Genomic DNA, 12120 nt, shown 5'->3' with positions numbered 1-12120 from the left:
AAATTCTGTTTTAAAAAAATTAACAGAGTTTATCTACAGAGAAATGAAACAGTCAAACAGTGGAAAATCCAGGATGGAATAATGACATTATTATGAAAAGGATACTTGCTACTCACTATATAGCAGAGATGCTGAGAGCAGCCTGAGATTGTGGTCATGTGTGTGTGAGTTACATTTGTATGTGTTTGTTTTGTCTAATTCTGATGAAGGCCTTTTTGACCGAAAGCTTACTTGCTGACAATCTTTTTATTATGCCTATGTGTGACTCAGCGTCTCCACTATATGGTGAGTAGCAACTATCATTTTCATAATACTGAAGAACGGAACAGCTGATCGAAGATGACATTGGGGAAGATCAATTTGGATTCTGGAGAAATGTGGGCTTATCCGAGGCAATACTTAACATTTGTCTTAGCTTAGAAGTTAGGTTGAAGGAACACAAACTACATTTATAGCATTTATGGATGTAGAAAAAGTTTTTGGCAATATTAACTAGAATAGACTCTGAATTTTTGAAGGTGGGAAGGATGGAATACAGGAAGCAAAAGATTGTCTGCAACTTGTTCTTCAGAAATCAGACTGACATTCTAAGAGTCAAAGGACATGGAAAGAGAGGCATTAGTTGAGAAGGGAGTGAAAAGGTTTCCAGCTTATCTCCCATATTATTCAATTTGTATACAGAGAAGCAACAAAGGAAACCAAGAATAAATTAGGTAAAAGAAATAAAGTTGAAAGATAAAAAACAAGTTTTTTTGAGGTTTGCTGATGATATTGTAATTCTATAAGTAAAGGCAAAGGACTTGGAAGAATAGTTGAACAAAATGGATAGTGTCTATTATTATTAATTGTATGGCAGTTACACATCACTTTAGAAATATGAATAAAATATGTATAATTGACAGAAATATTATGTATGTAATTTATAACATCTACTACAGTTTTCAAGAAGTCCGAGGTGTTACCAAGGTACGAGTTTTGAACTCACTCTTCAGTTGAATATCTGATAAACTGTCTTAGAGAGCCACAGATGTACTCCACAGTAGTAGTCTTCCCTGCCTGTATAGTAGGACACCATATCTCCCAAGGTTAGTCTGAATCCTGTTGAGTGTGCTAAATTCCTCTTGGGCAGATCAAGTTCCCAAGGTTTGTTGTTGGCTTGGAGAAAACTATGAAGTTGTGGTGGAGTGTTGTTATACCATTCTTGCATCCATGTTTCATGGATATTAAAGTTATGGTCCACTGGCTAGCTGTTATGAGTGAGGGATGTCTGGAGCAGAGTCTGTTGATTCAGATAGCATGTATGTTGATTGATTGATTCGGGGATAGGACCAAACAATCAAGGTCATTGGTCCCATCAGGTTAGGGAAGGATGGGGAAGGAAGTCAGCCATGCCCTTCCAAAGGAATCATCCTGGCATTTGCCTGATGATATTTAGGGAAATCACGCAAAACCTAAATCAGGATGGCCGGTCGAAGGTTTGAACCGTCATCCTCCCGAATGTGAGTCCAGTGAGCATTTATGTCCTCATGAATTGGCAGCTGCTGGTTGTTATAGATTTTCTCACGCTCCTTAAAAGATTATTCTTTCTTCTTGGGTTAGGTGATGGAATACAGCTCATTATAGATATCCAGAATACTGGAGTGTAGACATTGTTGTGGCAGTAACAACAGTATGTATTGTTTGGCTTAGTTGCATTCATAGCAGCTTCATGTCATTGCTGTTTATACAGACAGAAATCCAATATTCTGCCAATGAGTAGACATGGCCAAGGGCAGTTGATCATAAGCTCAGTGCTGCAGAATCCTGTGTCTTTGCTGGCTGCTGTTTGAATGACAGCATTCTGTCTATTATAATTCCAAGTACCATGAAACGTTGTTGTGGGCCAGGCCATTATCCTCAAAAAATATGTCTAGTTTTCAGTTGGCTCGATATTACTTAGATGGAAGCAAGTGGTTTCAGTTGTGTTAGTGTTCTGTTGAAGTTTCCATTTATGAAAGTATCACCCTATGTTCTTGGGGTCTTTTTTAACATATCTGTGGTGACCTTACTTTGTTTGTGCTGTGTTGCTATCACCCAATCATCAGCATACCCAAGCTTCATGGGCTGAGCAGCTGGAATGTCTGCAAGATGCAAGCTAAATAGTAGCAGAGCTAGAACTGAGCCTAGAGGTAGTCTATTTTGAGGGTTTCTGGTGACTAGCGGTATAGTTTCCTGAGATGATTGTAGATAAAATTGAAACTATGTAATGGACTATATCCAAATTAAATCAGCTGATGTTATTAGGGCAGTAAAATAACGGTTTATAGCTGAAGTAAGAAAGGTATAAAATGAAGGCTGGCAGTTGCTGGAAGAACTTCTCAGCAAAAGTAATATTCATTGGCTGCAAATACAAATAATGTAAATGCTGGGAAGGCTCCTCTCTCTGGCATGTAGCCTTAGATGGAAGTGAAACACAGACTTTACACGGTACAGACAATAAGAGGATAAAAGCTTTTGAAATGAAATGTAGAGCGAAAGATGAGTGCTGACTATTAAATGAGTAGATTGGAACACAAATGAAGAGTTATAGAGTTGAATTGGGAAGAAAAGAAATTTATGGCACAACCTGACTAAGAGAATGGGTCATCTGATAGAAAATATCTTGAGGCATCAAGAAATCATCATTTTGGTAATAGAGGAAAGTGTAGAGAGGTGGCATTTTATAGGGAGACAAAGACTTGACTACAGTAAGTAGGTTCACTTAAATTTAGTGAGCATTGGCTATGCGGAAATAAATGACTGTCACAGGAAGGAATAGTATCGAGAACTGCATCAAACCATTCTTCTTACTGAAGGCCTTGTAAACAACAGATTTAATGCCTTTGTTCTAAAGAACTCTTTCTGTTTTGGCATTGAAGAAAATTCAATTATTACAGAACACATAGGGGCATAGCCTTATTAAAACAGGTTCATATAGCAGACTCTTGGTAGTGAACTCTGGCAGTGAACAATTTTGCAGTGTAAGAACATCCGTTTTTAATTGACCATTTAGAATGAACTGGATGTAGTCTTTCCTCTATGTTTTCTGTTGTGGAGCCGTCAGTAAAGGCAATGACCCACATCTTAGTTCTCTTCCCGAATAACAATATGATTGCAACATGTTATGTCCTGCAAACCATCACCTCTAGCCTGCTGGAAGCAAGCACTACTACATATATATTCTTGACATAATTTAGACACATGTAATTTTGTCCCACCACACAGTGAAGTCATGGAACTACTTGATGAGTCTTAGTATGAGGACAGTTGAAAAGTTGTACATGAAAAGTTGGTGGGAAAAAAAAGAAAAACAGAAGAATAAAAATGATGTTCAGTTTATAAATAATTAGAGAGGGCATGTTCAAAATAACTAAGGGAGACACAACAACAAGTAAATAGATGAGGGACCAGACTAAAGTTGAAGATATAAATATGACTATTGTAATCAGCTTTGAAGTTGTGGGAGGAATGAGGGAGGAGGCATATAGCTAGGCCAGTGCATGGTAGATGTACCAAGTAATTTCTTTGCTAGATTCCAAGATTTAAAAAAAAGCTGCGACAGAATGGGGTGGGGAGGTAACTTAAGAAACATTTACACCTACATCAATACTCTACAAACCACCGTGAGCTGCATGGTAAAGGGTATGTCCCAGTGTACCAGATATTAGCGTATCTTCCTGTTCCATTCACGTATGGAGTGCTGGAAGAATGACTGAGTGCCTCTTTGCATGCAATTATTATTCTGATCTTATCTCGTGATCCCTGTGTGAGTGATATGTAGAGGGTTGTGCTACATTCCTAGAGTAATCATTTAAAACCAGTTGTTGAAACTTTGTTAGTAGACTTTCTCCAGATAGTTTGCGTCTCTCTTCGAGAGTCTCCCAGTGCAGTTCAGTTAGTACCTCTGTGACACTCTTACATGGATTAAACAAACCTGTGACCATTCGTGCTGCCCTTCTCTGCATACGTACAATATCCCCTGTTAGTCTTATCTGATAAAATTCCTACGCACTGAAGAAATATTCTAGAACCAGTGGCACAAGCGATGTGTAAGCAATATCTGAATTGTACATTTCTGAACATTTAAAGCAAGTTGCCAATCTCTGTATCACATTGATAACTTATCATGCTCTGACTGAATGTTTATGAAGCTTCTCTCAGATATTACTTCGTTATAGATAACTGCATCATCTGCAAAAAACCTGATTTTACTATTAATATTGTTTGCAAGGTTATTAATATACAAAGTGAACAGCAGGGGTACATACACATGTCCCTGAGGCACATCCAAAGTTACTGCTACATCTGACAATCACTGCATCCTCCCTAACAATAAGTCCTCAATCCAGTCCCAAATTTCTCTTGATACCTCCATATGATTGTACTTTTGACAATAAGTGTAGGTGTGGAACTGAGTCAAATGCTTTTCAGAAATCAAGAAATAGAGCATCTACCTGATTGCCTTGATGGCATTTCAGAAAAGCGCAAGTTGGGTTTCAGATGATCGATATTTTTGAAATCCATGCTGTTCAGCAATGAGGAGGTCATTCTGTTCTAAGATACCTCATTATGTGTGAGCTCAGAATATGTTCTAAGATTCTACAACAAATTGATGTCAAAGATACTGGACAGTATTTTTATGGATCATTCCACTACCCTTCTTATAGATGGCTGTGACCTGTGCCTTTTTCCAAGAACTGGACACGATTTTTTGTTCACGAGATCTATGATAGATTATGGTTAGAAGAGGGGCTAACTCAGTCACAAATTCAGTATAGAATCTGACAGGGATTCCATTGGGCTCTGGAGTTTTGTTTGATTTTAATGATTTCAGCTGTTTCTCAACACCACTGACACAAGGACCAGCATGGATGTAATTAGCTGAAGACTGTGTGTGTGTATGGTGGGGCGGAGGTAGTGATTGACACTGTGTAGAAATAACACCTTTAATAAAACAGCAATTTAGAATATTTTAAATCAGCACTGAAGTAAATGCAAAACAAAATGGATTAATAGAGTGGGGCAGACAGTGTGGGAAGGGAAATTGAATGATTAGACACCATTCAAGTGAGGGGAAGCAATAAGATGAGTTTGACAGTTTAAAATTAAGCTTACATTTGAGGTGTCTTTTAATAGCTTCAGATGGAGATTTGTCAGTTATGAGTAAGAGACTGACATTGGAGTAATGCGCAGTACGCAGCACCTATTTAACAATTCTGCAAAAGTTACATAATTGTCAGAGCTATCCTCAACAGAAGAAAACCCATGAATGATGTAAAAGAAGAAAATTTGAAAGAAATATGTTTCATAGAAATGCAAAGAAAATGTATCCTCATTATTAATTTGTTGAAAACCTTTTGACTTTCAAGATGTAGCATTCATAACATCCCGTGGCAGACTGTAACAACTGTTCATTTCTTGCTGCTTCAGCTTCCAATGGAGATCCACAGAGTCCAGACTCTTTGCATTATATATCATCAGTTGCACCAAACCAGTATGAGCAGGCACTGACAGCTGTTGGAGAGATAATTCAAGATTATGACAGTGATAAACTGTTTCCTGTGCTTGGTTTTGGTGCTCGTATACCCCCTGATGGAAGGGTCTCCCATGAATTCTTTGTAAATATGCTTCCCAGTCCATTTTGCTCAGGAATTGCAGGTAAGCACCATATCATCATTAATTAACAATGTTTTACTCAAACAATTTTGCTTGTTATTTTTAATTTATATTTTTAATTATTTATTTATCTAAGTTTATATGCATGATTTTTGTAGGATAGGTATGTAAGGGCCTAAAGGAAATTCACAATTTCTGTTTTGTGAGATTGTCCAAAATGTTTTCTAAGCAAGCTCTCATGAAACGTAAGATACCTTTCTTCGAGCATCAACAATGTAGGAATTAAGTGAGTAGCCCAGAAAGTTACAAAAGCAGCTGTGACCAAAAATTGAAAATTGAGTTAGAGGCACTTTCTTGTTCAGGTTTTCATGGTCTATGTAATAATGTATCAGTCGGGCTTCAAAAACGGTTGTAAGTATTTTAAAATAAGGTGCAAAAACCACATGTGGGCGCAAAGATGGCTATGTTTTCTATGCTTTAGGTTGCAAAAGAGGCAGGGTCTTAAGGGATAATGGCCACCGACAAAGGGTACGGTTGCAGAACTGGACATACCATCTTGTCACACGTAATACTTTCTGAAAAATCCGATTTTTAGCTACATGTGACAAATGTTTGGGTTGGCAGTACTGGGTAGATTCTCGTATGTTTTCGCTTCTGTTGCTGCGTTGTAGGAAGGCAAGTGAAAGACGGAATTGTTATATGATAAAAAGACCTACCAGCACAAGCGTTCCACTGTGTATTTTGAAACAACTTTGTAGGCAAATTTATTGTAGCACAGTTTGAAATGGACAAGGATAATGAAGAGGAAATTTGTACTATTCAAGTACATTTCAATGAACCCAATGACAATAGAGCTGAGATTGGCATTAATGATGAGAGGGAAGATGCCACAAGAAACTCTACTTCCAGGAAGAGAAGATGCAATGTACAGCAATGGAAATGAAATGTCAAGAACTGGAAGAGGTAAGGAAGACCACTGCTTATAGTAATATTTAAATATTCATTACAGGTTTAATGTGCTCTCCCCCCCTCCCCCCACCCCCCCATTAACTATGGACCTTGCCGTTGGTGGGGAGGCTTGCATGCGTCAGCGATACAGATAGCAACCACAACGGAGGGGTATCGATTGAGAGGCCAGACAAATGTGTGGTTCCTGAAGAGGGGCAGCAGCCTTTTCAGTAGTTGCAAGGGCAACAGTCTGGACGATTGACTGATCTGTCCATGTAACACTAACCCAAACGGCCTTGCTGTGCTGGTACTGCGAACGGCTGAAAGCAAGGAGAAACTACAACCGTAGTTTTTCCCGAGGGCATGCATCTTTACTGTACAGTCAAATGATGATGGCGTCCTCTTGGGTAAAATATTCCGGAGGTAAAATAGTCCCCCATTCAGATCTCCGGGCAGGAACTACTCAGGAGGACGTTGTTATCAGGAGAAAGAAACCTGGCATTCTACAGATTGGAGCATGGAATGTCAGATCCCTTAATCTGGCAGGTAGGTTAGAAAATTTAAAAAGGGAAATGGATAGGTTAAAGTTAGATATAGTGGGAATTAGTGACATTCGGTGGCAAGAGGAACAAGACTTCTGGTCAGGTGACTACAGGGTTATAAACACAAAATCAAATAGGGGTAATGCAGGAGTAGGTTTAATAATGAATAGGAAAATAGGACTGTGGGTAAGCTACTACAAACAGCATAGTGAACGCATTATTGTGGCCAAGATAGATACGAAGCCCACGCCTACAACAGTAGTACAAATTTATATGCCATCTAGCTCTGCAGATAACGAAGAGATTGATGAAATGTATGATGATGTAAAATAAATTATTCAGATAGTGAAGGGAGCTCAAGAGTAGGAAAACGAAGAGAGGGAAACGCAGTAGGTGAATATGGAATGGGAGTAAGGAATGAAAGAGGAAGCCGCCTGGTAGAATTTTGTACAGAGCATAACTTAATCATAGCTAACACTTGGTTCAAGAATCATAAAAGAAGGTTGTATACATGGAAGAAGCCTGGAGATACTGGAAGGTTTCAGATAGATTATATAATGGTAAAACAGAGATTCAGGAACCAGGTTTCAAATTGTAAGACATTTCCAAGGGCAGATATGAACTCTGACCACAATCTATTGGTTATGAACTGTAGATTAAAACTGAAGAAACTGTAAAAAGGTGGGAATTTGAGGAGATGGGACCTGGATAAACTGAAAGAACCAGAGGTTGTAGAGAGCTTCAGGGAGAGCATTGGGGAACGATTGACAAGAATGGTGGAAAGAAATACAGTAGAAGATGAATGGGTAGCTTTGAGATATGAAATAGTGATGGTAGCAGAGGATAAAGTAGGTAAAAAGACGAGGGCTAGTAAAAATCCTTGGGTAACAGAAGAGATATTGAATTTAATTGATGAAAGGAGAAAATATAAAAATGCAATAAATGAAGCAGAGAAAAAGGAATACAAACGTCTCAAAAATGAGATCGACAGGAAGTGCAAAATGGCTATGCAGGGATGGCTAGAGAACAAATGTAAGGATGTAGAGGCGCATATCACTAGGAGTAAAATATATATTGCCTACAGGAAAATTAAAGAGACCTTTGGAGGAAAGAGAACCACATGTACGAATATCAAGAGCTCAGATGGAAACCCATTTCTAAGCAAAGAAGGGAAAGCAGAAAGGTGGAAGGAGTATATAGAGGGTCTATACAAGGGTGATGTTCTTGAGAACAATGTTATAGAAATGGAAGAGAATGTAGATGACGATGAAATAGGAGCTACGATACTGCGTGAAGAGTTTGGCAGAGCACTGAAAGACCTAAGTAGAAACAAGGCCCCGGGAGTAGACAACATTCCATTAGAATTATTGACAGCCTTGGGAGAGCCAGGCCTCTAACAAAACTCTACCATCTAGTGAGCAAGATGTATGAGACAGGTGAAATACCCTCAGACTTCAAGAAGAATATAATAATTCCAATCTCAAAGAAAGCAGGTGTTGACAGATTTGAAAATTACCTAACTATCAGTTTAATAAACCACGGCTGCAAAATACTGACACGAATTCTTTACAGGCAAATGGAAAAACTGGTAAAAGGTGACCTCGGGGAAGGTCAGTTTGGATTCCGTAGAAATGTTGGAACACGTGAGGCAATACTGTCCCTACGACTTATCTTAGAAATTATATTAAGGAAAGGCAAACCTACATTTCTAGCATTTGTAGACTTAGAGAAAGCTATTGATAATGTTGACTTGAATACTCTCTTTCAAATTCTGAAGGTGTCAGGGATCAAATACTGGGATCGTAAAGCTATTTCAATTTGTACAGAAACCAGATGGCAGTTATAAGAGTCGAGGGGCATGAAAGGAAAGCAGTGGTTGGGAAGGGAGTGAGACAGGGTTGTAGCCTATCCCCGCTGTTATTCAATCTGTATATTGAGCAAGCAGTAAAGGAAATAAAAGAAAAATTCGGAGTAGGAATTAAAATCCATGGAGAAGAAATAAAAACTTTGAGTTTCGCTGATGACATTGTAATTCTGTCAGAGACAGCAAAGGACTTAGAAGAGCAGTTGAACGGAATGGGTAGTGTCTTGAAAGGAGAATATAAGATGAACATCAACAAAAGCAAAACGAGGATAATGGAATGTAGTCAAATTAAGTCGGGTGATGCTGAGGGAATTATATTAGGAAATGAGACGCTTAAAGTAGTAAAAGAGTTTTGCTGTTTAGGGAGCAAAGTAAATGATGGTGATCAAGGTAGAGAGGATATAAAATGTAGACTGGCAATGGCAAGGAAAGCATTTCTGAAGAAGAGATATTTTTTAATGTCGGGTATAGATTTAAGTGTCAGGAAGTGGTTTCAGAAAGTATTTGTGTGGAGTGTAGCCATGAATGGAAGTGAAACATGGACGGTAAATTGTTTAGACAAGAAGAGAATAGAGACTTTCAAAATATGGTGCTACAGAAGAATGCTGAAGATCAGATGGGTAGATCACATAACTAACGAGGAGGTACTGAATAGAATTGGAGAGAAGAGAAATTTGTGGCACAACTTGACTAGAAGAAGGGATCGGTTGGTAGGACATATTCTGGGGTATCAAGGATCACCAATTTAGTATTGGAGGGCAGCGTGGAGAGTAAAAATCATAGAGGGAGACAAAGAGATGAAACACTAAACAGATTCAGAAGGATGTAGGTTGCAGTAGGTACTGGGAGATGAAGAAGCTTGCACAGGATAGAGTAGTATGGCGAACTGCATCATACCAGTCTCTGGACTGGAGACAACAACAACATACAGGTTTAATGTTGTTGGAATTAATGACCTAGCAACATTGCCTAACCTTTTCTAGAACACACTTCTTGGAAATAGAAACACTGAACTTCTGATTGTATTGACATAAAACTACTATCAGTTGGTTTTCATTTTTATTTATCTGTAGATACCAACCGAAAGGGTTTCCACAGATGTCAAACTGTAAACATCCTGCTGGAAAGCTGAAATGTAAAGAATTCACTATGTATGACGTAAGATGAATCCATCAAAAATTTTACGAACAAAATAACTGAGAATGGCAGAGCAACTACATTTGACAGCATGTCACTGTGTCATCTCTTGAACATCTAGGCTTACAGGAGACAACGAGACAAAGTATCAAGAAAGCAACTAACTACAGAGATTGTGCTCCCACCCCCCCCCCCCAAAAAAAAGGAAAAAAAGGGAAAAAAAAGAAAAAAAACATGGAGGAGTTTTGATAAACATAAGGAGATGCAGAGCGGCTTTCATGGGGGTTTTGCAGATCGAAAATATGAGACTCAGCAAAATTTGTCAGAGTATAATGGACAATTCCTCACCTGCAACTGCTGAAAGAAGAGGGGGTGACAGAAGAACGAAGTTGTACAAAGATAGGAAAAGTGCAGTTGTCAGATACGTTGAATAATTCAAGCTGATTGAAAGTAACTATTCTAGAGAAAAAATGCAACATCATCAATATTTGCCCAATGAATTAAATGTAAAAATAATGTGGGAAATGCTCCGTGACAAACCTCCCGATCTGGACTTAAAGTATGATTACTACCAGAAAATATTCTGCAGTAATTTTAATATTGCCTTTGCAGCACCTTATATTGAAACATGCTCTACGTGCTCGTCCATACAAAGAAAGCATGATTTCCTTGGAAAATCAGCCAATGGTAAAGAAAAGTTAGGAACATCAGCTTACAGCTAACTAAGTTCAGAGTGATTTTTTTTTTATGAAAGACTCAAGGAAGACATAAAAGGTCAACTAATTTTAAGTTATGACTGCTGGAAAAATGTAGTCCTTCTAAAAGTCCCAGATCTGGTGGCTTATTATTCCAGAGAGATGTACTTATATAATTTCATGGTTTGCCAAGGTTCCTCTATGAACAGTCAGACCAAAGACAATGTGACCTCGCATGTTTGGCTGGAGAAAAAATTTGCAGAGGGGTCGAATCATATTGTGTCACCTCTTCATCATCAACTGCTTAACACCAATTTGCATGGTGTCACCAAACTACACCTCTTTTTGGATGGATACGGTGGGCAAAACAAGAATACAATGATGGTTGGGATGTTGATGTACTGGCTCCTGTACGCTGCTCCAGTACACGTAGAGAACGTTGAAGTGTGGTTCCCGATCGTCGGTCATTCTTTTATACCCGCTGATAGAGTTTTTGGAAACATGGAGAGAAAATTTTCAAAATTGAGCCTAATCAAAAACCCTGCAGTATACATTGGCATAATGGAAAAATTCGCCACAGTGGTGCATTTGGGGTTGGACGACTGCAACGTTATAGACTGGAAGATCACCACTGACATCATCAAAGCTCCTGGATCCTGGCACTTCCAGTTTCAAAAGTCAAAGAGAATTGTCATGACGAAAACAGCAGACAGAAAATTATGTCTTGTGCAAGGAGAAACAATCTTCAGTTTTGAAAGGGAAAGCCAAAATCTGTTCTTAAAAGAGACAAACATATCATGAAAGAAACTCTTCCTGAGGAGATTCCAAAAGTCATCCCACTGAAAAAAGCCAAAATTATGGACATCAGGCAGCTCTTAGAACTACACCAGGGAGAGACATGGCCTGAGGAAGAAAAGATAAAATTCTACACTGATGTTTTTGAGCAGCAGAAGATCATGGAAACAGACGAATGTCAAAACAGCGAGGATGAAGGACCTGATTTTGAGCTCTTAGATGACGACGATTCCCCAAACATAGCTTAAACACTGTATACTTCATTTTACTTTGTAATTGTTTCTTTACAATATTTCATTTTTCCAAGATTTGTTTCCAGAGATTTCTCACTTTCATGACAGGTGTTAAGACTGAATTCAGTGATTAAATCTGAGTAATATTAATATTGTACCTGGTAGTAGTTCATATTTTAGTTTTTTTTATGTAAAGATTTCAATCTTTTTAAATATTTAAAATAAAACAGTATTTCAGCACTTTGTTTAATTGTCTTCCTTTCGCATTTTTC

At 38.3% G+C, this 12120-nt stretch overlaps 1 protein-coding gene across 2 annotated transcripts in view; it reads left to right on the top strand.

Annotated features, from left to right (window-relative positions):
* The window catches only part of LOC126175403 (copine-8-like), a 206673-nt gene that overhangs the window by 171315 nt on the left and 23238 nt on the right, over positions 1 to 12120 (top strand). For both annotated transcript variants that reach the window (XM_049922195.1, XM_049922196.1), the window contains exon 8: positions 5449 to 5676. In XM_049922195.1, coding sequence (XP_049778152.1) covers positions 5449 to 5676 — 228 coding nt within the window. The remainder of the gene's footprint in view (positions 1 to 5448; positions 5677 to 12120) is intronic.

This window comes from Schistocerca cancellata, chromosome 3, assembly GCF_023864275.1.
Source record: "Schistocerca cancellata isolate TAMUIC-IGC-003103 chromosome 3, iqSchCanc2.1, whole genome shotgun sequence".
Classification (NCBI taxonomy): Eukaryota; Metazoa; Arthropoda; class Insecta; order Orthoptera; family Acrididae; genus Schistocerca; species Schistocerca cancellata.
The sequence above is the reverse complement of the archived record's forward strand: the minus strand, read 5'-3'. Positions and strand labels throughout refer to the sequence as shown.